This window comes from Dromiciops gliroides, chromosome 3 (genome assembly GCF_019393635.1).
Source record: "Dromiciops gliroides isolate mDroGli1 chromosome 3, mDroGli1.pri, whole genome shotgun sequence".
Classification (NCBI taxonomy): domain Eukaryota; kingdom Metazoa; phylum Chordata; class Mammalia; order Microbiotheria; family Microbiotheriidae; genus Dromiciops; species Dromiciops gliroides.
The window spans coordinates 573,370,597-573,397,539 of record NC_057863.1 but is presented as its reverse complement, the minus strand read 5'-3'; the positions used below and the strand labels follow the sequence as shown (position 1 = coordinate 573,397,539).

The following is a 26,943-nucleotide window of genomic DNA, read 5'->3' as shown; positions in this document are numbered from 1 at the left end:
ATGGCAAGTAAGTTCCACACAATTTATAACAGACCTAGCTAGTGTGTCCTGGCATACTTTAAGAACCACTGGCTTCAGCCCTAAATCTAGGATCCTATGATCCTGTTAGATGAAGCAGAACCCACATATTTCTACTTTTCAGTTATATAGAGGTTCTACTTTGGACATATAATTCTTTGCAGTACTATTAGTTGACAGTGCCTTAATTTGTTGGTGTATTTGTCAAAATTTAAAATGTAGTTGATTTGTTTATCTTTTCCATTTGTCAATTAGAAACAAGAAGACAAAAACTCGAGGAATATCTTTCAAGAAGAAAAGCCTTTTCTGTCTTAAAGTTACAAGAAAAGCAGATAACCAGGTAGAGTAAAGCTATTTTAGTTTTATAACATAATGCTAAGATACTTTTCTCTGTAAAACAAGTTGCATAGGGGCCAGCTAGGTGGCGTAGTGGATAGTGCAACCGGCCCTGGAGTCTGGAGTACCTGAGTTCAAATCCGGCCTCAAACACTTAATACTTACTAGCTGTGTGACCCTAGCAAGTCACTTAACCCCAGTTGCCTCACTAAAAAAAAAAACACCAACAAAAACAACAACTTGCATGGATGCTGTTCAGGAATCTTCAGTGGCTCTCTGTTTTCCTCTGGAATAAAATACAAATTTGTCTGGTATCCAAAGCCTTTCAAATAAAGTCTTTCTCTCACACTCTAGTTACTGCCCACACTAGGCTGCCCTACTTGTGTCACTTTTCTTCTGCTTACCACCAAGTGTTTGTATAGGATGCCTGCCCCTATGTCTGAAAAGCTCTTTCTTTCATCTCCACATGTTGGAAATATTAGTTTCTTTCAAGGTTCCACTTAGATGTACCTGCCTACAAATGCCTTTCCTGATTTCCCTTCTATGATATGGATAGACTTGTTCTCCAAACCCTATATGAGTGAACTGCTATATTTAAAAATAGATTTTCATTTTATTTCGACTTTTACTTCAAGTATGCATTTCTCTTTATGACATACCTGAACAAATACTTGACCAGCCTCTACTTGAGCTTCTGATTATGGATATCAGTTTGTTGGAAAATTCTTCCATATATTGTGCTGAAATCTTTCTCCCTGGACCTTATATCCATTGGTTCTTCTTTCTTTTTCAGTCTCGCAGAGTAAGTAATCTGTCTTTAAAATTATAACTCTTCAGGGAGTTTTGAGCCTGAGAGTATTGATCTTGAAACAAGAAGATAAGCCATTTTGTCTGAACTTTGACACTTCTAAGCTTTGGGCTTTAATAACAGTTGGTAGCTTTATGATCAGGCTATTCAGTTGGCCTCTCTAAGCTTCATTTGTAAATTAAGAATAATATTTGTGCTATATACACAGAATTGTTTTGAAGAAAGCACTTTGTAAATTTTAAAGAACTATATAATTGTTAGTTTTATTATTGTGACAAATGAAAAACCATGAGACAGCATTTCTGGGTAACTAATAATCTATTAATTAGGCTAGCGAATAATCGATAAAATTGATGCTCCAGTGGTTTCTGTCAGAAAACTAAAAGACAAAAACATGGACAGCCTGGAAGCCTTAAATATTTTTTTAAAAGGAAATGCCGGGGGCAGCTAGGTGGCGCAGTGGAATAAAGCACCAGCCCTGGATTCAGGAGTACCTGAGTTCAATCCGGCCCTCAGACACTTGACATTTACTAGCTGTGTGACCCTGGGCAAGTCACTTAACCCCCATTGCCCCACCAAAAAAAAAAATAAAAAAGGAAATGTCCCTGATAAGTAAAAATCAACCCTAATTGGTGGACAGTTAATGAGGAGGTGAACTAGAAGTTTTAAGCACCCCCTGCTGAGAAAATGGCTTGATCATGAGACTCAGCCACCTCCAGCAATCTGGACAGGGGAATCCATCTCCATTTGACCACTCTGGTTGATTTTCTCCTTCGTTATCTAGGTCATCCTAATTCTAATGGAGGATAACAAGGACAGGGGCTCATTTCCTTGGGGCAAGAACTCCCCCAGACAGGGTTCTTCTATTTATACTCTAAACAGAAGTAAGGTCTCCTGGTTGGGTGGGATCCCCCCAAGATTGAGGAGCATGTTCCCAGAGGTTAGGGCAGTTTCATCTATTAGTCATGTCTTTCAGAGACTGACCTTCTATAATGACTGGAACGTAAGAAATAAAGAAAAAGGAAATAAAAGGAGAAAAGCCTGGATCCTAATTTTAAAATTGGTTATTAATATAATAGCAAAATAATTTCAGTTATTACCTTTGCAGTCTTGGTTACCTTCCTCTTATTAATGCCTCTGAAAAAGTTGCACTTAGAACTGAATATAATATAGTATGAGGCAGGACACAGTACAGTTGGACTATTACCTCCCTTCTTCTGGTGATTGTAGTTTTTATATAACATAAGAATCTATGGGTTACTTGTCATACCATTAAATCATATAAAGCTTGCAATCTATTAAAACTCCCAGGTCTTTTTATATGAGCTGCTTTTTAGGCAGATCTCCATTCAATATTTGTAACTTTTTTTTTTCTTTTAACTTAAGTGCAGGACTTTACGTTCTTACCTGTTGAATTTAATTTAAATAGATTTTACTCCTTGTTCTAGCTTGTCAGAATTTTCTGGGGGGTCCTGGTTATATCTTTTTTTTTTTTTTTAGTGAGGCAATTGGGGTTAAGTGACTTGCCCAAGGTCACACAGCTAGTAAGTGTTAAGTGTCTGAGGCTGGATTTGAACTCAGGTACTCCTGACTCCAGGGCCAGTGCTCTATCCACTGCGCCACCTAGCTGCCCCTGGTCCTGGTTATATCATCTACCATATTAGGTATCTCTTCCAACTTGGTAAGCTGCACATTTGATAGTCATACCATATTACATCATCATTCAAGACATTGATAAAGACGTTGGACCAGAACAGCCAAGGGCTGTGTACATAGGCTAGAACCAGAAAGAAAATTAAAAAGGCTTATGAACAGGAAAAATAGATATCATTAAAGCTCATGTCTTCACAGAAGAGTCCTTCAGGCCCTCACCCATTCAGAGGCTATTTGTACACACAGTTTTAGCAAACTTGGTTATCTTATATCAAAGTCAGCAGATTTAAAAGGAGAAAGGAAGCTTGATTGAGAGCAAAGGAAGGTGACTACTAATAGAAACAAAAACCATTTATAAATAAAACATCAGGGAAAAAACCTATAGCAATCTGGGGTCCTTTAGTGAGGGGCAAAACAACGTTATACACATCAATATACCCTGAGGTTTTATTATCTTTTCTTTTTATGTCACCTTCATTTCCCAATATATCCTTCCTTCCCTATCCTCTCCACATACCCTCCCTCCAAAGCTATCTTATAATTACAAATAAAAGAGAGAAAAATGGGGTAAAGCAGTTCAGCAAAACAAGCCAACATATTGAGCACACCTAAAGTGTATGCTGTGTTCTGTACCATAGCAAAGAAGGAAGGGATATGGTTTTCCTTACTAATTATTTTTCATGTCTTCATATGCTTCTCTGTATTCGTATTCATCATATTTTTTGGTGCCATAGCAATATTGTATATTGTAGTATATTCTGGTTTTGTGCATAATTTGTTTAGCCATTTTCCAGTCAATGGATATCTACTTTGTTTCCAGGTTTTGGTTTATATGTGACCTTTTATTTTAGTGAGGCAATTGGGGTTAAGTGACTTGCCCAGGGTCACACAGCTAGTAAGTGTTAAGTGTCTGAGGTCGGATTTGAGCTCAGGTCCTCCTGACTCCAGGGCCGGTGCTCCTATCTACTATATGTGACCTTTTTTCCTGTTTTGATCTTGGGGGTAATCTTTGGGTCAACGATATGGACATTTTAGTGATCATTTTAATACTTTACAGTTTTTTAAAGAGCTTTTACCTACATCATTCTATTTGATCTTCTCAGCAACCCTGTAATGTAGGAAGAGCAGAGTTTATTATTCCCATTTTTAGGTGAGGGCATAAAGAGTTTATGATTTGCCTGAAGCCATATAGTAAGTGGTCTAATGTGTTCTGACTCCCATTCCAGAGTTTTTTAATCCTCATCTAGTTCAGAATTTTTTTCCTCTTCACAGTTATGCTTATGACAAATGACCAATAAAAGTTGTGATTCTGCTTAAAAAAGCAGGAAATAGGGGCAGCTAGGTGGCACAGTGGATAAAGCACCGGCCCTGGATTCAGGAGGACCTGAGTTCAAATGCAGCCTCAGACACTTGACACTTACTAGTTGTGTGACTCTGGGCAAGTCACTTAACCCCCATTGTCCTGCCCCCAAAGTATTATGTTAAGAAGTTTTTAAAGAAGTATACTTAAATTGAATAAATGAAAGTTATTATAATTAGCCCATGGACTTTTTATAAATGAGAGCTTCAAAAGTAAATGTTGGGGGTATAGGGAACATGTATACTTAAACAGTTCAAATAATTAAATTTTTCCTTTGTCATTTATCTTTTTAAAGCAATACTACTTGTAATAAAAAATTATCTGGAGACCCAGTCCAAAAGGTGCCAAAAGCTCTGAATCTTACCACTACCAAAATGGTAAGTCCAATAATTGAATCCTTCATTTTTCAGTTTTATAGTTTAATTCTATACTTGTTTCTTTTCTTTTTTTTATTAACATTTTCTCTCATAGAAATTAATCATAAATCACTGACTCATCTAATTAATTATTTTAGGATGATAAAGAAAATGCTAATCGGCCCATATGGAGAAAAAATATTACAACAGTAGAAAGAAATGGCATTCCTTTAAAATCGACAAATTCAGCTGTAGATATTGATGTATGTCATCCTGAGAACTGTGATCAGACTATAAAAATACCAAGTGAAGATGACCCTAAAATTCGTTGTGTGTCACTTAGCCAAAACTTTCGCCTTAAAAAAAAAATAGTAAGGAGAAACAACTAGTTGCAGAGAAGTTGAAGCAAGATGCTACCTTGCCAAAGAAACCAGTCCTTGGCTCTTATCGTGGTAAAGTTGTCCAATCTAAAGTTAACTCTTTTCGAAAGCCATCAGCGGTTACTGATGAAAATTCTTTGACAAGTAAGACGACTTCAACTACTGTTCCTCGAACAAGGCCTCAGACTGTAAGCAGCACCAATGTAGCCGTGAAAGGTGGTAAAAACAACATCTCTTACTGTTTCCACTAAATCTCATGGTACTGCTTCTTCCCAGAACAAAACTGCCTTCCAGCCCTCCAGGAAAAATCAGGTTGATGCTATCCAGAACAAGGAGAAAGAAGCCACTGTTAGAACCTCTGTCAATGTTACTATCCGAAGAGAGCCTCATAAAAAGAAGTTACCTTTTTCAAATCCGTTCAACCAAATGTCAGGACAAACCCTATTTCTGGTATAAAAGAAAATGAAGCACTATCAAAATTTAGGACATCTATGGCTGCAACTATTTGTGGTTTCTGAATCCAACCTGCTTCAACTTTCAGTAGCAAATTCAGAGAGGATTCCAAAACTGTTCTTAAGAGAAGATACACTTTAGCAAAAGCACCTATCAATACAGGAAAAACTGCACTAACCAAAGAATCAGCAGAAGAGAGAAGGTAAAAAGAAATTACTGAAAAAGTTTGCTAGATAATTATCTTCATAATAGTTTGCAAATTGCTTTATAGTACAATACAATCTAGTAGGCATGCATTTTCTCTTCCGTGGATTGCAAATAACTTTAAACTCTCTATTGTAACTATTCTAGAAAGATGCCCCCTAAAAACCTAGAGCAAAGCAATGTTCAGATGTTTTTATATTTTTTAAAAAATAAAAATTGAAACATAGTTCTTTGGGGACCCTTGAGACACCTAAATCTAAAAGCCTGGCTATGTGCAACTCAGATGCTTTCTTATAGTCCTGAATTCATTCCACCCTACCAACTTTGAAAGTCCTGCTGAATCTTAGAATGGCAACATGGTTCAGTAGAAATCATTAGCTTTATAGTCAGAAGACCCAGGTTTGCCTGACTGTGATACTTAAAATTTGTAAAACCTTAGGTAAATTATTTTACCTCTCTGGACTTCAGTTTCCTCATCTGTAAACATACGTGGGTTAAAGTAGATGACTTATAGGGTCTCTTTTAGTTCTGTATCTATGATCCTAATATATTGCCTCTAATTTTAGAGCTCGTCTGGTTGAGTGGCAAAATGACAAAAGAAGAGAAATTAAAAAGACCACTTACATCTGGTTTATCTGCTCCACCTAAGATGGAATTGCAAAAGAAAAACCAGTTGAGTCTTTCTGGACCACCATTGCAGAAGAAGATGAGCAAAGATTATTCACTGATAAAGTTAACAAAATATTTTCTGAGTACTTGAACTTAATTAATAAGGTATGTAGTCTTTAATTCGATACTTATTGCTTCATTTATATCACATCGGTCTTGTTTATCCAAGTTTTATCAGTCATGTTTTACTAATTTCATTTGTGAGATTAATGATTTTTTGTATAAAAATCATATTTTTGAGTAAACCAATTTATGGAAATATTTCAAAGGTCTCAGTGATGGAAGTAGGAAAATTAGTCCCATTATTTGAGTCACAAATGTTGTTTACCGTAGTGGATTTTAATAGGTAATAAATATTTCCTTTCTTTCTTTCTTTCTTTCTTCTTTCTTTCTTTCTTTCTTTCTTTCTTTCTTTCTTTCTTTCTTTTCTTTCTTTCTTTCCTTTTCTTTCTTTCTTTCTTCTTTTTTGGTGAGGCAATTGGGGTTAAGTGACTTGCCCAGGGTCACCCAGCTAGTAAGTGTTAAGTGTCTGAGGCCAGATTTGAACTCAGGTACTCCTGACTCCAGGGCCAGTGCTGTATCCACTGTGCACCTAGCTGCCCCGATGATAAATATTTGTAGCAGAATGGTAATAAGATTTTGAAATTCCTTTTTTCTTTTCTCACTTAAAGTAAGTCTTCATCAAAAATATTTATAAATTAAAACTTTTTTCATCCTTCCACTATTTAAGTACATGTACTGATTGGTAGTTCATAGTACTGAGATAAAATATTACACATTAAAAGCACCAGCCACCTTTTGGAAGAACACACAAAACCACAAACCCTGTAATTGCCTATCAATCCTTGTGAATTCTTTAAAAAAAAAAAAAAGTTTTTAGATGAATGGTTTTTACATCATCATAGTTTCCCCTAGTGTCTCTTCCACATTTCCTCCAGAGAGGCACTTCATATATCAAAGAGTAGGTTCTTTTGTGTTTTGTTTTGTTTTTGTAAAATTTTTTGGTGAGGCATTTGGGGTTAAGTGACTTGCCCAGGATCACACAGCTAGTTAAGTGTTAAGTGTCTGAGGCCGGATTTGAACTCAGGTCCTCCTGACTCCAGGGCCGGTGCTCTATCCACTACACCACCTAGCTGCCCCAGTAGTTTTTTTTGAAAGGCAAAAAAGGGAAATATTAGTATAACTGATCAATACATCAAAAAAGACCAAAAATATTTCCAATGTATAACACTTATGGACCTTTCCAGCTTTGCAAAGGGGTGGGATGGGAATGTTTCTCATATCTTCTTTTGAGCCATGCTTCTTACTTTAACCTTTTTGCATATCTACTTATAATTCTGTTTTGTATGAGTGATTATTCTTTATGTTCCCATTGTTGGAGTTATTGTGTATGTTGTTTTCTTCTCCTTAATTGACTCTGCATCAGTTCATGTAGATATTTCCATGCTTTTCTGCATTCATATTTCCCATTTCTTAGAGAAGAATAATATTCCATTTCCTGTCTTCAAGATCATTGTTTGTATGGAGATCATGCTGTCTTTTAATATTATTGCTTTTTGCTTCTCTTCCAGAATGTTCTTTATTTCCATATAGTTGCTTTCCTAGTTATTTTCTTTAGTAAGACTTGCCACTGTGAATTCAAATTTTTCTGTTCTGCCAATTATTTCTGCTGAATGGACCAAAAATTCTGCTTTCAGTATTGTTATTTCTCCTTTAAATCATTCAGGAACATCTTTTTTGGGTTTCCTTGCTCTCTTAGGGATCCCCAGGGTCCCTCTGCCTCATCAGATAATCAGTTTTCCCTTGTTTTGAGATATTTATTCATAAATGCTTGGATTGTTTTATTTGATCAAAAGACCATATTCCCTTCTGTTATTATCTTTCCTGCTGGTTTATCTACTTATGTTCATGACCTTTAATTTAGTTTTTTCTTCCTGAGATCTTTGGCAACAGCAGTCTTTTTTTTTAAAGTCCTTCTATTGCTCATTTTATAACGCCTTCTCTGATGACAGTTTCCATGGAGTCAGGATCTCAAAGCTATCTCAGCTTCTTCAAATTGACATTTTACCAGCCTTTGTCTCTGCCCCCAAGTAACTTCTGTGGGGACTGAACTGGCCTCAGTTGGATGCTGGGCTCTTTCCTTCAAGTTCAGTGGATTTCCACACAGCTCTGACATGTGTGTCCTGTCCCAGTTCCCTCTTTTCCTCAGTTCTTTGGTTAATCTCTAATGTGACACATTAGCTATCATAGCCTGAGCAAGCTTCTGTCTTTCAGATTTCTGAGACACTGAGAAGAGGGGAGGGGTTGGGGTAGAAATCTTTTCACTAGCTGAATTCTTGATATAATTTGACTGGAGGAGTAAGGATCTTATGGGAGCATAAGGAAGAAGCCACAAGGAGGTAAGAAAATTGATATTTCTTGCTCATTTTTTTTGATGTTACTGTGATCACCTGTTGCTTTTTATGGGCTACAGCCAAATTAAAAAATACTTAGCTTAACTGTTGCCCTACTATAGCACTTTGATCTCTGGCCATATACAGACATGTAATACTCTACATACTACTTTTTCTTTTAAGTTTTATCGTATTTTTAATTGATAACTTTTATTTTTACATCTCCTTCCTTTCCAGAGACAGCTAGGTGGTAAAGTGAGTAGAGCACTGGGCTTGTAATCAAGAAGACCCAAGTTAAATCTGGCTTTAGACACTTAATAACTGTGTAATACTGGACAAGTTCCTTAACTTCTGTCTGCCTCAGTTTCCTCAACTGTAAAATGGAGACAATAATAGCACCTAACCCCCAGGGTTGTTATAAAGCTCAAATGAGAGAATATTTGTAAAATGCTTAGCACAATACTTGGTACATAGTTGGCACTTAATATGCTTGCATATTTCCTTCCTTCCATCCTCCTTTCCTTTTCCCTCCCCCTTCCATCTTTCCTTCCTTTTTTCCTCCAGAATAAATGTCTTTCCTCTTCCCTTCCAGTGAGCTATGTCTTGTGACAGATATAAAAAGTAGTTCAATAAAATCAGCTAACATATCAACTGTGTATGACAATATATGCCATATTCCCACACAAGTAGTTTGCCACTTCTACAAAGAAGGGAGGGAGGGAGGTGTAATTTGTCAACTCTTTTCCAGGGTCAAGCTTAGTCATTATATACACCAATTTTTCATAGAAGAATTTGGTAGATCTCTTCCTACTTTTGTAAACAGTTTGTACCGTATTAGAATTAATTAGTCTTTGAATGTTAGAATTTGCTCTAAATCTTTCTGGTCCCAGGTTTTTGTTTTTCCTTTGGGAGCTCCTTTATGACTTGTTCATGATGTTACTTTTTTCCAAAACTTCTGTGGTCCTAAGAACCTGCAGAAGCTGTAATACTAATTATTTATCTTCTGAGCTAAGGCTGTTTACCTTAGTATCGTAAAAGATTTTCTTGTTCTTTTATTTTACCACAGAAGGTTAGGTTAAATTTCAGAAGACCAAAAGTCTTCTCATTTTTCAAAGTGTTTAAAAAAGCTACTGATTAGACTTATAGAGCCATATTAGCACTAGTGCTATTATGCATTAGTGCATATTAGCACTAGATTGTGAATGGATTGAAAGTGATTTAATGGAGGAAAGAAATAGTATGCATACTTTTGCAGTTTTGCAGGAAGTCAAGATGTTGGTTATTTTTGAAAATAAATTATAAAGATTATCCTTTAAAAAGAAACTGAGATACTAGCTTACAAAAATGAGTGGTCCCCATTTTTCTTTTTGTATATACATGTATTCCTGGAAACTTCACTGAAAAGTAGAATTGCAGAAAAACTTGTGTAGGTACTTCTTTCTATGGACTTAGTCACAATGTGACCCTCCAAGTAAAGATTCTCTGTTATTAAGTCAAAATGCCAAAATTTTAGGGAAACTAACCCATAGGCTGAAGGATATTAGAACCTAGAAGGAACTTTAGAAAGAAATCATCCCGTCAACCTCTTAATTTTATAGATGAGAAAACCAGTGCCAGACAAGTGAAGTGTCTTGCCCAAAATTATACAGTGAGTATGTGGCAGAGCTAGAGAACTTGAATTCAAGGCCTTTGACATTAAGTTCACTCTATTTTCTAACATATCAAGGATTGGATTGATCACCAAAACAAAGGCTGAAATGCTTTTTGGGGGATATCATTGAGTAAGCAGATTATGTTATTCTTAAGGAAATTAAAAGCTGAGCGCCTATTCTGCAAGCCAGTCTCAAATTTACATTATTTAGGCATTAACATTTGCTTTTACATGGGTAAAAACTGAAGTTACTTATGGGAAAAAATTCAATTAAAGTAGACATTTTATACATCTGATCTTTTTGATCCCACTATAACAATCATAATAGTTAACTTAAAAAAAAAATTCCTGGGGTAATTAATCCAGACCTCTTTTTATCAACTTTTCCTTTTGCTCTCACTCAGGCATTTGACATTAAGAAGCATCTCAACTATTATATATGAGAAAAGAAGTAAAACTTAGTACCTCCAAACCCCACTTTTTTGTTCTTCAACTTTAGGGATGTCCAAGGGAAGAAGTACTTTTAACACTGGAGGAGCTCATTGTAAAAATTCCAGATGCCAAGAAACTTGTTAAGTATTGGGTATGCCTTGCACGCCTTGAACCAATTACAAGCCCGCTTGAAAATATCATTGCAATATATGAAAAAGCCATTCTTGCAGGGGCTCAGGTAAGAACTAGAATTTATTAGTCTTTATTATGATGTGATTATCATAATTATTCTAGAAACTATTACTATAACTTATAGGAAATTAGTTAATTATATAGTTTGGAGGGAATCACATTTTAATATTGGTTTCTTTTAGAAAATTTTTATCAGTTTTCCAGGGATGATCAGGGCTTGGTGAGCTAATTATAAATACTACATAAAACAGGATAAAGTTTATTAATTTGGAACAAGAAATATAACTGAAAAGTACAGATTGCACATTTGCTTCCCAAGAAGGAGACATATGTGGGAAAAAGAATTATAACTGGTTTGTATACTGATTCTACATTTTAAATGAAAATGAATTCTATGGTCTTAAGGAAATATTTTGCTTCTGTGGAAGGAAACTTATATGGTAAACTGAATTAGAACAAGGTTTGTATACTGAATCTTCTTTTTAAAGGAAAAGGAATTCTATGATATTAAGGAAATGTTTATTTACAAACTATTATTGTCTGGTGAATTACTTTTCAAATGGAAATTTGCTTGTCCAGCACACTCATCAACTACTTTAGAACAGTTTCACTCTCCCACTTGCCCAACATATTTGCATGTATACAGTGTAAGCAATAGAAGGACACTTTCTCTCATTCTTTTAAGAAAAATATATTCCATATTCAGATGATCCTCTAATTTTGAACTTTTGTTCAAATTCATCTTTACTGTTTCTAATGTTCATCCTTGTGTCCTTTATACATAATAATTCTTTCATCTTGGCAGGATAAAATTACCATACTCTTTAAAAAATGAAATTGAGAACACATTCTACGAACAGCTTGTATAATTTATTTGTATTTGCTATAGCAATTAAATGAAAGAAAATTCAGGCCATTAGAACTAATGTCAATCACCTCCATCCCCAAATCTCATTCAAAAGTGATAGGTTCCTTGGAAAACCCTTTATCAGAATTTATAGATTAATTATTGGTTATAAAAGAATGGTGCAGGGGCAGCTAGGTGGATAAAGCACTGGCCCTCAATTCAGGAGGACCCGAGTTTAAATCCGGACTCAAACATTTGACACTTACTAGATGTATGACCCTGGGCAAGTCACTTAACCCTCATTGCCCCACCAAAAAAAGAAAGAAAGAAAGAAAGAAAAAGGGGGGAAAACTAACATAACTACCAAAACAAAAGAATCAGTTTTACAAAGTATTTTTAAATGGTCATGAATAAAAAAGTTAGCTTTCCTCTTTAAATTTAAAAGTTTTTAAATCAGCGCAATGGTTTTCAAACTTTGGTCTCAAGACCCCTTTACAGCCCTAAATATTATTGAGGACTGCACTAAAGTGCTTTCATTTATGTGAATCATATCTGTTAATATTTACTGTATTATAAAGGAAAACATCTTAGTATTATTATGAAAATAACTTTGACTTGTTGGACCCCCTGAAAGAATCTTGGCAACCACCAATGGTTCCCACTTTGAGAACCACTGAATTAGAAAATCAGAAGGTGAGATCAGTTTGTTAAGCTTATTTCATAATTACAATTGACAGGAAAGTTTAAAATTATTCAATTAAAATGAGTATTGTTCTAAGGTATTCTTAAGGCAAATTAAAAGTAAACCACTGTCAATTCTGTAGCCTTCTGAGCAAGTGGGAAGGTAAGAATCAATTAATAGGGGGCGGCTAGGTGGCGCAGTGGATAAAGCACTGGCCCTGGATTCAGGAGTACCTGAGTTCAAATCTGGCCTCAGACACTTGACACTTACTAGCTGTGTGACCCTGGTCAAGTCACTTAACTCCCATTGCTCCGCCAAAAAAAAAAAATCAATTAATAGCATCCTTGGAAACTTCTGTTTCAAGTCTGCATCTCCTACACATAAACATAAACATCCCACAAAAGTTTGCTAAAATAAACCCCTAGTCTGCATCATCATGATCCATGGGCTATTATAGAACATATTCCTAAAGCTTATCTTCTTTTATCTTGTCTTTTCCTTGAGAGTTTGGCCAACCATCCAGGTCTTAGCTAATTTAGTTTTCACAAATATGCAAATATTTCTCTGACCATACATGGCACTGTGCCATGTACTTTGGGAAATATGAAATTGAATCAAACATAGACCTTCAAGAAGCATACAATGTAGTGATAGTAATACGAAGGGAAAGAAGGAAATAAACATTTATATAGCAACTGCTATGTGCCAGGTTCTTTGCTAAGTGTGTTTTACAACTATTATCTCATTTAATCCTCATAACAATCCCACAAGATGATAATAATAGCTAACATTTATGTAGCCCTTACTATATGCCAAGTATGGTTCTAAGTGTTTTAAAATTGTTATCTTATTTTATCCTCACAACAACACTGGGAGGTAGATGTTACTATATCTCCATTTTATAGTTGAGTAAACTTTAAGTAAACAGATTCAGTGGCTTGCCCAGGGTCACAGAGCTAGTAAGTGTCCTAGGCCAGATTTGAATTCAAGTCTTCCTGACTCTAGGCCCAGCCAACATTTTCCTAAGACTTTTGGTTTACAAAGTACATTTTCATAGATTATCTCATTTAAGTCTTGTAATCCTGTGAGGTAGGTGGGTGGGTAGATAGGTGAAGTGTTATTCTCGCTTTACAGATTAAGGATTAAGGTTAAATGAACTTCCCTTAGGCGTGCACTATACATGAGTGCAAATATGGGATTATGCTTAGGTCTTTTGATTCCAAATCAAGTATTCTTTCTAATTCCAATTTCTTCATTAATAAATGGGGATTAGTAAAATATGCATAATAATAGCACCTACCTCATAGGGCTGTTGCAAGAATGAGTGAGGTAATATATATAAAGTATTTTTCATACTTTAAAACATTAATAAATGTGAGCTACTATTCCACCAAAACTAGAGAGAAACGTCCCATATACAAATAAAGTGGTACAAATAGTGTGATAAGCATTCAGAGAAACTAGAGATACAGATAGGTGGCACAGTGGATAAAGTGCTGTCCTTAGAGTCAGGAAGACTTTTATTCAAATCTGGTCTCAGATATTTACTAGCTATGTAACTCTGGGCAAGTCAATTTAAAAACAAAACTCTGTTTGCCTCAGTTTCCCCACCTATAAAATGGGGATACCCACCTCCCGATGTTGTGAGAATCAAATGAGATTTTATTTGTACAGTATTTACCAGTGTCTGGTACACAGTAGACATATAATAAATTCTTGTTCCCTTTCCCCTCTTCTGGCTAAGGATGATTGGGTAAAAACTCATGGAGTAGTTAGAATTTGAAAATACATAGGCGAGAACAGAACAAAGTTCAGAAAGTCACATACAGGCAGGGCAGTCTTACTGCTACTGTGTTAAACTTAATATCTACTTAAATGTATATAATAAAAGTTTTATAGTTGTATATAATCCTCTTTGTTTATTGCAATGGTCAAATTTATTGATGTTTGTTAAATTTTTTAAAAGTAAAGGAAAAAAGGTGTTAGAATTTGAGCTATTCTTTGAATTATGGGTTGGATTCCAGTGTACAAATAATGGAGGAAGACATTATATTTTGGGTAATGGAATTAGCAGAGTTGGGGAAGTGTAAAGCATATTCAGAATGATTGTCAACAGTGGTACAATATGATTCCTGTATAAAGCATGCTTGGGGGATGATGGAAAATTAAGCTGGCAAGTTATGTAAGAATCAAGCTATGAAGGTCATTGAGTGGCAAACTAAGAATCTACAACTTTATCCTACAGACAGTGAAGAATATGTTGAAAGAGGAGATTGGAAGCAAAAGTACACATTGTATGGCTGTTTCAGTAATAAAAGCACAGGGTCATAAGAGCCTTGATTTTAGCCTTGATTATAGCAATGGAAGTTAAGAAGGAAAGTATAGTTGTAAGAGATTAAAAACCCAAATATTTACGTGTGTATCTGTGTAATTATATATATATAGATATACACGTGTGAGCATACATATATGTACATAAGACCCTCATTTAATATTTTAAATATTTCTGATTACTTCCTTACTCTTAATGTTTAAACAGTCAACTTAGTGTTTTGAGACTAGAAATTTCTACTAATTCTATGCTTTTCTTAACTAAAGAGGACTAATTTTGTTTTCTTAAGCCTATGGAAGAAATGCGACACACATTTGCGGATATTCTAACAATGAAGAGTCAAGCAACGGCTAATTCTGGTAAATTAGAATCTTTATTTCCCTGAAATGATTTCCTGTTTCATTAGTTTTTTTATTTATTAGAGTGAACTTTTGTTTAACCTTTTAGTTTTGTTTTACTTGCATTCTATTATTCTCCTATCTAAATTTCTAAGTTTTTTTCCTTAACTCATAATATTTAGTGGCTTTATGCTATAGAAAAACTTATCAACTGACCTATCAGGTTATTTCTGCTCCAGAGATAGTTAATAGAAAAGATTCCTTAGTAGACAGAAATAAGTAGACATTTGAACACTTCACTTATTTTAGGTTCCTAGTCATCTACCTTCTTTGACAGTCTCACTTGAACAGAGAGCATGGAGTAGTCTTTAAGATTAATATGGGAATATGCGGGGGATAAAACTGGGGCCCCCCCAAATGTGAAACTAGGGCAAGCTGGTTTTTCCCCAAAGCCTGTCAGCATGCCCCTTTTCCTGTTTATCCACTGTTTCTACCACTTGTATGCCTCTGTTTACTGAACTATGTTATGCCTTCCTGTATGCAAGCAGCTTACCACAATTTAGCCACCCACGTGTACCCCATGAAACCCACCTGTACCCAACTGAAAGGTATATAACTGCAGCTTGAACATGCATTTGGGGCCCCAGATTGTCAGAGAGCTACTCTCTTCTGGGCCTGTGCATTAATAAATCACTCTTCCTCATTCCTGAGAGCCATTTTGAGTTTCTCGGCCAAGGTTTCCATAACATTTTGGTGCATTGGCCGGGAAAACTCAACCATGCAGGCTGTTTATGCTTCTGGTAAGGGACTGAGGGCTGCGAGTACCAGAGTATCTGCCCCGAATATAGGCAGAGCCATCTGCATCCTGTTAGTAGGGCTCTCTTCGGGGATGGCAACCCCGGGAGATGTAGTTGTTCAACTGACTGGGCTCCACTGGGAATTTGGAACAGTGAACTCCTGGAAGATGCTGGCAAGGTAAGGCCCCCAGGCGCCTATAGTCAGGCCCACCACAACCGCGGAAGGGGAAGATTGATCACCTCCCGAGTGTAGGGTTCAGCCTGTTGGGTGGAAATGTTTTAACTTCTGCATGATTCTGTGAGTGAGTGTGTGAATGTTTTGGTTCCACGGCATAAGTTATGGAGTCTGATTGGGCCTTTCCCTGTCTTGTGGTCATGTCATACAGCATAACGGCTGGGGAATAACCTGGACAACTATGCGGGCAGCCTTAGCCAAGATGGACCTAAATTTCCATGAGAAACATGAGCAGGCAGGCCATCTGGCTGAGCTCTGTGACACCGTACAGTCTATCCTTCCCGATAGGTGGGGCTTAGTCTTAGCCTACAGTCTTAGACTGTATGATTAAGACTTTTAAGAAAGGATTCGGGGGTGATTATGGGGTCAAAGTGACCCTGAGGCATCTCTGAACCCTGTGTACTCTGGAGTGGCCCACGTTAATGTGGGCTGGCCCGTAGAGGGAACCCTAGACTCAGAAATCACCAGAGCAGTTTATAGGCTTGTAATTGGTCTCACAGACAAACCTAGCCACCCAGACCAGTTCTCATATATAGATTCTTGGTTAGAAGTTGTCTGCACCAAACCCCCGTGGATCCGAATGTGTATGGGATCACAGGGACAACCTAGGATTTTCGTTGGCCAGGCCCTCTGGCTCTGATCCCAACCCCCAAAAGCCAGTCGTTTATTTTTATTTATTTATTTATTTATTTATTTTTAGTGAGGCAATTGGGGTTAAGTGACTTGCCCAGGGTCACACAGCTAGTAAGTGTTAAGTGTTTGAGGCCGGATTTGAACTCAGGTACTCCTGACTCCAGGGCCGGTGCTCTATCCACTGTGCCACCTAGCTGCCCCTAAGCCAGTCATTTTTTAGGGGGCACCAGAAAACGAGCCTCCACCATATGCCTCAGTATCAGTTCCACCGCCCCACAACCCAAATCTTTATCTGCCTCTTCCCTGCTATGAGACACCGCCCCCCTCCGTCCCCCCCCACCCCCTGCATCAGTTTCACCACCACCTCTTCCCCCACCACCTCTGGCCCCTTCCCTGGACCAAAGGAGAGAAGCCAGCCACACCCCACACACACACACCAACATAGTCAGGCCTGCCTTCCAGAAATTCAGAGACAAGGCCAGTTAAATGATGACAGGACCTACCAGCCTGATGGGTCTGTCTTCTATTATCAGCCTTTTACCACCACTGATCTCTTAAATTGGAAACATCACACCCCTCCCTATTCTGAGAAGCCCCAGGCCATGATAGACCTCCTGGAGTCAATCTTCCACACTCAACAACCCAAGTGGGAAGACTGTAGGCAGTTCCTATTGACCCTCTTCAATACAGAAGAGAGGCGCTGCATCTTTGCAGAATCCTGGAAATGGATGCAGGAGCATGCTTCTGCTGGAGTACTTGATCCAGAAGCCTGAGCTAGGGAGGCTGTACCAGACAGGCCACCAGACTGGGACTTTTGCACTGAAGCAGGGCGAGTTGCCCTGCAGTGGTACCAATATCCCTTACTGAGGGGTTTCTGATAGGGAGCCCACCGGCCTACCAACCTGTCAAAAATTACACTTGTCACTCAGAAACCAGATGAGGCTCCAGGAGATTTCTATGAGAGGCTGTGTGAGGAGTACCGTGTTTTCACCCTGTTTGACCCAGAGGCCCCTGGGAACCAGATCATGATGACGCATCTTTTGTCGCCCAGTCAGTTCCTGACATCAGGCGGTAAAACTGCAGAAGCTCGAGGGCTTTGCAGGAATAAACATTACCCAACTCCTTGAAGTGGACAATAAGGATTTTGTGAAGCTGGATGAGGCAGTGGAAAGGGAGCAGCAGAGACATCTCAAACAACAGACTTCCTTTCTGGCAGCCGCCCTAGGAAGCTCTGGCCCAATCCTGTGGGACGGACTACCTTGCAAAGGGGCCAAAGGCCAAGACCGCCCTCCTTTGGTTAAAGACTAGTGTGCCTACTGCAAGGAGACTGGTCATTGGAAAAATGAGTACCCCCATCTGAGAAAGAGTCATCCACTCCAGAAGGCCCCCTACTGGCTCCTACCAGTTGGAACTCCATAACACAGTGTTCAACCTGGCAGTAATGGACTAGAACCAACCAGGCTCTTTGTCTCTCGGCTCCCATGAGCCCACAGTTAAGATGAATGTGGGAGGCCACCCTGTGACCTTTTTGGTAGACACTGGAGCAGAATTCTCCATTGTCACCTCCCCAATTGCCCCTTCCTCTGGCAGGACCACCAATATTATTGGAGCCACCATAAAAGAACAGAGGGGAAACTGAGTCAGGCTTAATCAGATCCATGGGACTGAAACGTCATGGCATCAGGCACATAGGAGGGGAATCTAAGTCAGGTGTAAAATGAGATAGCATAGCCTGGCTGTGTGTGGGGGGAATTAAACAAGAGAATCCAACATCAATTCTTGCCAATGGCCATTCTCTCGGCCTTTCCCAAGGTGATACACTACTTGGACTTCATGTGTGTCTCCCCTTGTATGCATTCCTCTTGTGGATAGCTGCCATCTTGGCTGCTCTGATCTGATAACTCAGGAATAAAGGCAATTGATGTCTCAAATGATAAGTTCCCATAATCCAAGTCTCATGTGGATTTAACAACTGAGAATAACGATGACCACCAAAAATATGAATTTGCCTTAACTCAGAATATAATATACAATTATGCAATAATTCCAAGCAATAACTTTTTTTTTTACTAGGTATACAGTTACCTTTGTGGAAAATCAGAGCATATTTTAATACAAGTTAAAACACAATCCTAAAAGAATAAAAATCTCTATGAAAATAAGCCCATACTATTAATTTCAAAATGTAGACGTAATAGCATGAAAAAGAAACCCTTATATAACATTTGAACTGACGTTTTTTATCTGAGTAAATCTAGAACATTTTTTATTTCAATATCTAAAATGCCCAAATCACATATTATTATCTTGCAAAATATGTCCCTGTTTATGGCAATAATAAATTTGATTACAAGAATATGAAAAACTTGCAAATGGTCCTTTTTTCCTCTCCCTAGTCATGCCTGACTTTTTGTTTGTTTCTGTGGGTTGGTTTTTGTTTTTGGTTTTTTTTGGTGGGGCAGTGGGGGTTAAGTGACTTGCCCAGGGTCACACAGCTAGTGAGTGTCAAGTGTCTGAGGTCGGATTTGAACTCAGGTCCTCCAGAATCCAGGGCTGGTGCAGTGGAGCACCTCAGACACTTGACACTTACTAGCTGTGTGACCCTAGGCAGTCACTTAACCCCAATTGCCTCACCCCCCCCCCCCAAAAAAAAAGCTTAGCAAAATAATACTTCTAGAATTAATTTACACTTGCCATGGCAACCACTTTGCCAGGGAAATACTTGATAGAATTTGATCAAATAATCAGTTGGAAAAATAAACAATTTAGAATATGGGAAAACAATACTATCAGAATTAATATTATGAAATCAAAACCATCTTGCATTGGTTCAAAAATAGAGAGATAGATGAATAGAACAGAATACACATGGAAGAATAAGAGACAATGAAATTCAGTGGTCTACATGTGCTGGTACCAGTTTTATATGGAGCAATGGATCCAAGAGTCCTTCTCTTCAATTTTTTTTTTTTTTTGGTGAGGCAATTAGGGTTAAGTGACTTGCCTAGGGTCACACAGCTAGTAAGTGTCAAGTGTCTGAAGTCGGATTTGAACTCAGGTACTCCTGAATCCAGGGCCGGTGCTTTATCCACTGTGCCACCTAGCCGCCCCCCTTCTCTTCAATTTTAATGGCAGTCAGAGTAGCAATACCTGGAAAAGACCTTCCTAAGCTGGTTGAGTTCCAACTAGTCTGATGAAAATTTTTGATATAGATACTATCTTCTGGTCTCAGATCATGTAAGGAGAAGTCCAAGGGGCCAGCCTTTACTGTTGCTCCTGCCTGGTGGAATTCACATAGCCTGGCTTGTAATTCCTGAATATAGGAAGCAACAGAGGTATCTCCTCCCACCAATACTGGGGGGAAAGGTTTTAGTTGGATAGGAGGATGGCCAAAAAAGCCCCTACTGGGACCCCCCTAATCATCCTGTTTCTTATGATCACCTTAGGCCCCTGTCTCCTGAGTGCCCTCATGCCGTTCATAGAGTTGGCCATAAGCTGGAAAACAAACACAGCCATTATGTCTTTGCAGGGCTATCGACCCCTGCTCTGGATTATGCTTTTCTTGAACTTAAAGAGTTTAGAGAGGGTATCAAACGGGAGAATAATATGGGAATAGGTGGGGGATAAAATGGGGGCCCCCCAAATGTGAACTAGGGCAAGTTGTTTCCCCCCCGAAGCCTGTGGTTCAGCATCTGCGCCCTAATCAGAAAATTTTAATCAGAAAATTTTTTAATACTTTTTTTTTTTGCAGGGCAGTGGGGATTAAGTGACTTGCCCAGGATCACACAGCTAGTAAGTGTCAAGTGGCTGAGGCCAGATTTGAACTCAGGTTCTCCTGAATCCAGGGCCGGTGCTTTATCCACTACTCCACCTTGCTGCCCCCAGTATTAGAAATTTTTTATTCAGTTTGGGATTGAGAAGGATTTGGGCTTTACAACCTAATACCTCCACCTTATTTCCTTTAATACACCCATGCGAGGGTTTGTATTGCCAAGTAGCAAGAACAATTCATCCTTCCAGTTTTTTGATGGAGCTAGGTGAGAAGCAAAATAAATTGGAGTATATTTCTGGATTAAGCAGGCTTGTGTTAATCCCTATTTATTAATGAGCTTTTATTGTGTATACAGTGTGTTCTTAGTCTTTCAGAAGAAAGAAATGTGGAAAAGATGATGAGTTTTGTTTTGAAAATGTAGAGTTTGAAATACTACCAGGGCATCACCAAAAATGGGTTGGAAATGTATACTGTAGCTAAGGAAAGAGATTAAGGCTGGATATATACATTTGGAAGACAAACAAAGGTGAAAATTAAACCAATGGAGATGATGAAGTCAACAGTTGAGACATCACAAAAACAGTGGTGAAGAGGGCCCAGAGGAGAACCTCACATCCACAGGTAGGAGACAAGATAGAATAAAGTAGTAAAAAGAGACTGAGGATATAAAATAAATTCACATAAATCATAGGCATTTTTATATATTACCAACAAAGCCCAGTAGCAAGAGAGAGAAAGAGCAATTCCATTTAAAATAATTGTAACCAGTATAAAATATTTGGGAGTCTACCTGCTAAGACAAATCCAGGAACTACTTGAACACAAATACAAAACATTTTTCACAGAAATAAAATCAGATGTAAATAATTGGAAAAATATCAATTGCTTATGGATAAGCTGAGCTAATATAATAAAAATAACAATTCTACCTAAATTAATTTACTTACTCAGTGCCATGTCAAACTACCTAAAAATTATTTTATAGAGCTAGAAAAATAACAACAAAATTCATCTGGAAGAATAAAGGTTAATATCAAGGGAATTAATGGAAAAAATGCATAGGAAGGTGGGCTAGTCATACCAAATCTAACACTATACTATAAAGCAGCAGTCATCAAAACTATTTGATACTGACTAAAGAATAGAGTGGTGGATCAGTGGAATAGGTTAGGCACAGGAGACACAGTAATAAATGACTATAGTAATCTAATGTTTGATAAACACATAAACTCTAGCTTCTGGGGAAACTGGAAGATAGTATGGCAGAAATTAGGCATAGACCAACATCTTATACCTTATACCAAAATAAAGTCAAAATGCATACATTTAGACATAAACGGTGATACCATAAGCAAATTAGAAGAAGGAATAGTTTACCTCTCAGATCTGTGGAGAGAAAAAGGATTTTTGGACCCAACAAGAAATAGAGCATATTATGAAAGGCAAAATGGACAATTTTGATTACATTGAATTAAAAAAAAGTTTTTGTACAAACAAAGCAATGCAGCCAAGGTTAGAAGGAAGCTGGGAAACAATTTTTCCAGCCAGTGTTTCTGATAAAGGCCTCATTTCTCAAATATATAGGGAACTAAATCAAATTTCTAGAAACACAAGTCATTGCCCAATTGTGAAATGGTTAAAGGATATGAGCAGGTAGTTTTAGATAAAGAAGTCAAAGCTATCTATTACCGTATGAAAAAATACTCTAAATCACTATTGATTAGAGAAATGCAAATTAAAACAATTCTGTGGTACCATCTCACATCTATCAGATTGGCTAATATGACAAAAAAGGAAAATAATAAATGTTGGAGAAGATGTGGGAAAATTGGAACACTTTTGTATCATTGTTGGTGAAGTTGTGAACTGATCCAGCGATTCTGGAGAACAATTTGGAACTATTCCCAAAGGGCTATAAAACTGTGCATATGCTTTGACCCAGCAATACCACTGCTAGGTCTATATCCCAAAGAGATCATAAAAAAGGGAAAGGACATACATGTACAAAAATATAACAGCTCTAAGAATTGGAAATTGAGGGGATGCCCATCAATTGGGGAATGGCAGAACAAATTGTGGTATATGAATGTAATGGAATACTATTGTGCTGTAAGAAATGATTTGCAGGGCAGCTAAGTGGCACAGTGGATAAAGTACCGGCCCTGGATTCAGGAAGACCTGAGTTCAAATCCAGCCTTAGACACGTGACGCTTACTAGCTGTGTGACCCTGGGCAAGTCACTTAACCCTCATTGCCCTGCCAAAAGAAAAAGAAAAAAAGAAAAAGAAATGATGAGCAGTCAGATTTCAGAAAAACCTGGAAAGACTTACATGAACTGATGCTGAGTGAGGTGAGCAGAACCAGGAGAACATTGTAGACAATAACAGCAACATTGTGTGATTATCAACTGTGATAAACTTAGCTCTTCTCAGCAATAAAATAATCCAAGACAGTTTCAAAGGACACAATGGAAAAATGCTCTCCACATCCAGAAAAAGAACTGTAGGATCTGAATGCAGATTGAACCATACTGTTTCTATGTTTTGTGTTATTGTTAGGGTTTGTTTTGTTTTGTTTTTTGAGATTTTCTGCTTTTGTTCTGATTCTTTTCTCACAACGCGACTATTGTGGACATATGTTTAATGTGATTGTACATATATAACCTATATTAGATTGCTTGTTGTCTTGGGGAGGGGGAGAAGGGAGGGAGAAAACTTTGGAGCTCAAAGTCTTATAAAAATGAATGTTGAAAAAAAAATGAATGTTGGGCGGTTAGGTGGTGCAGTGGATAAAGCACAGGCCCTGGATTCAGGAGTACCTGAGTTCAAATCCGGCCTCTGACACTTGACACTTAATAGCTGTGTGACCCTGGGCAAGTCACTTAACCCCCATTGCCCTGCAAAAAAAAAAAAGAGAGAGAGAGACAGAACAATCAGTCAGAGTTAGGAGTAAAATAAAGAGAGAGTAGTGTCAGCAAAATACAAAGCTGAGGGTTGTTCAGGATGAGAAGATAGTCAACAGCCAATAGGTTGAAAAGAATGAAGATTTTTTAAAGGCCTTTTAAAAGGATTTGGTAATTAGATCATTTGTAATTTAGGAGACAGGAATTTTGTTTGGGTATGAGGCTGGGACTCTAGAGGATTGAAAAGTGAGAGGAGATTGAGTAGAGGCAATTTGGGTATAGCCAGCTTTTTCCAGGACCTTGACTGAGAAAAGGAAGAGAGATACTAGACAATAGCTTGAATGAATTTTAGGATCTAGCAAGATTTTGGGGGGGATGGTAGACACAAGTGCCTTTAGGCAGCAGAGAAGGAAGAAGTAAATAGAGATTGAAGGTTTGATAAGGTGTTGTGGTGCATTATTGTTGGAGCAATCTACTAAAGAAGATGAGAGAGATGGAAATAATACATGTAGTTGTCCTTGAGGAAAGGATGAGGGTTGGTATCAAGGGATTTTGAGAAGTTGAGTAGGAGAAAAGGGGCTGACATTGTTTTGCATGGGATATTTAAAGTTGTTACAATTTCTATAGCTCATTTTTGGTTTAAAAATCCAGTTACCTATGTGTTAGTTTTCTTTAATCAAAAAGCTTTATTGTAACATTGGCTAGAAGTTTCTAATTTATAAATGCATTTTCTTCAGGGGGAGAATGCTGATGAGGTTTGTTCAGCTAATGAAGAAGTCAACAAAGTATGTGATGAAGTTATAATCAGGAGAAAATTGATGTAGATGGGGCATCAGCAGTGGAAAGTTCAGAATCAAATGATACAGATCATAAAACAAGGAATGTAAAACTTCAAGCATTTGAAGGAGAGCAAGAGGATAAAGCAGAAGATTCAAACAGTGATTTAGAGACTCCTGAAAAAGAAACCACGGGATCTTATGTCATTAAATATAATGTGTCAACTACTCCATACCTGCAAAGGTAAGTCATAAATTTCCAAAATTCAATGTATCAAGGTACTTAAATTTACTTGAAACATTAGGCCCCCAATTTCACAGAGCTAAAATTAAGGTAGTATCTTAATGCATTGGTGGACGAATTTAGAGAGGGGAAAAACTAAACATGACAAAGCACTGAAGCAGAAAGCTCTAAATGATACTTTCTTGGTTCAGAGCTAAGTAATTTTTTCATAAATGCCTCTAGGCCAAAAGAAAAACCTAATCGTTCTATTTACTAAGTAGTTAGGTCTAAAGAACTTAATAAGTATTTATGTCCTCACAACTTATTAGCTAATTGAAAAAAAAAATTTAATTTGTATTACTGACATAGCCAGAGTTGATATTCATATGAAAATTCTAGTAGTTATGACATAGTTGAAAGGATATATACAATGTATTTGAGAATATTAGCAGCCACATAGTGACTTAGAAAACTACATAGTAACATTGTTTTATTTTTTTTTAATTTTGTTAAATATTCATTTCCCAACTCCATTTTAATCTGATTTGGACAGCACTTAGGACTGTTGTGGGCTACATGTAAGCATATTTGACACCTCAGCCCTTGACAGCTTAGATGTAAGTTGAATAGGTGTCCTCACCATGAGCTCCCTACTCAGATGAAATCACAGGTCAGGTTTTAAAAAAAAAAAAAGACAAGGGGCAGCTAGTTGGCACAGTGGATAGAGTACTGGCCTGGAGTCAGGAGGACCTGAGTTCAAATCCGGCATCAGACGCTTGACACTTACTAGCTGTGTGACCCTGGGCAAGTCACTTAACTCCAATTGCCTCACCAAAAAACCACCCAAAAGAAAAAAAGATGGAGAGAAAAAAAAGACAAAAACCCTCTCAAATATTCAAATAGGATCTGTGAGCTCATCAATTTGGAGATTCCCTCCAACAATGCAGAACTCATCCTATCCAAGCTTGGCTATCCTGTTTGCCTCTTGTCCTGTATCTACCCATAAATTCAGCACAAGCTATTAATCCAATATGGAGGAGGCCTTCCTTGATTCCTCCTGACATTGTGAGGGTACCAGTAGAGCACTATGACTTGCCACCTGTCTTTCCCACTACATAACCAGCTCTTCTTTTCTTCCTTATTAACCTCCTGTCTTACGTTTTACATTATCCATAAGACTGTTATCCATATAAGATGTTCTCTTTCTTAGTTGAAAATTCTTTAAGTATTTGGCCTTCCCATAAATCAGATATCCCTAATTGTGTGGAAGAAAACAACACAAAGATGAAGGAAATTAAATTTCATTTAATGAATTGAAAATATACAGAATATATGGTGGGAAAAGAAGACCAAAAAGGCAGATTCTTGAAGAGAGGTTTTTTAAAGAAATAATTTTTAGATTATAATTATCTTGAGTAAAAGAGGGGGCAGGGGAGCAACTTGTGTCTGGGTTATGGGTTTTTAATTTTGGGGTTTTTTTGAGATTAGCAAGTAGTGATACTATTGTTCTCTTATACTTGAAGATGAACTGCCTCCTAAATGTTAGTCCTTTAAAAAGGTATAATACAGTTTATTGTGAAGCTTTAGAAATAACTTTGTGTTCTCCTTTAGTGTGAAAAAGAAGATGAATTTTGATGAAAATAGTTCTTCATTTAAGGATTTGAAGTTTCTGACACCAGTGAGGCGTTCTCGACGTCTTCAGGAGAAGATTTGTAAATTACCAGATATGTTAAAAGACCATTATCCCTGTGTTTCTTCATTGGAACAGTTAGCAGAGCTGGGAAGTGAAACAAGTGCTTATATATGCCGTCCAAACACGGCACTATGTGCAACTCCCCTTGAAGAAGAAGCAGAAGCAAAAGAAACAGAAAAGAAATGAAACTTTAACAAGGAAAGAAATATGTTTAAAAACTCTTATCAACTCAAGTCTGTTTTTGTTTCAGGTTTCACATTTCCCACAGATGTGTTGATTATTACTTAGATTTTCCTAAGTTATTACTACAATGCAAATATAATTGATAAGGTACTTATATAGTAGAATTGACTTTTATTAATTAGTAAAGATTTTAGCCCTTACTCTCAAAAAGTAACAAGTTAAGGACTCTACTTTTTTTTTTGAGATTGGTGGACTGTCTTTGAAACAAGACTATTGTATGTTTTGTATTTCTGTATTATTTTGAGCAAGAAAAATCTCAGTATTACTAATTCAAGAATAACTGCTGATTATTACATATACCTACATTTTTTGTGACTAATGGGTGTATACAAATCTAATCAAAAGAAAAGTGTTGGAAAAGGGAAGTTTTTCTAGAAACGTGTGCTTGTGTTGGAGGAAGTAGGCTAACATGATATTTTTTTTTCCATTAGAGGAAATGTGTTCCAAGTTAGTAAGACTTAATATTCACTTTAATTGGGATTTTTGGAGGTAGAATCTATGTTCATTTAACATTAGTCTTCTGAACATTTCTCAATTATTTAACACCTAAAATTATGAAATTTTG

The 26,943-nt window shown here is 37.3% G+C and overlaps 1 protein-coding gene across 1 annotated transcript; it reads left to right on the top strand.

Annotated features, from left to right (window-relative positions):
* CKAP2 (cytoskeleton associated protein 2) lies at positions 1 to 26,943 on the top strand. Its single transcript, XM_043993724.1, is given in 16 exon segments — positions 1 to 7; positions 274 to 358; positions 4,471 to 4,552; positions 4,690 to 4,890; positions 4,893 to 5,132; positions 5,134 to 5,329; positions 5,332 to 5,566; positions 6,135 to 6,171; positions 6,173 to 6,224; positions 6,227 to 6,342; positions 10,781 to 10,951; positions 15,056 to 15,125; positions 20,012 to 20,016; positions 24,187 to 24,241; positions 24,244 to 24,463; positions 26,054 to 26,943. Coding segments are annotated over 16 exon segments (2,040 nt in total). The 3' UTR covers positions 26,322 to 26,943.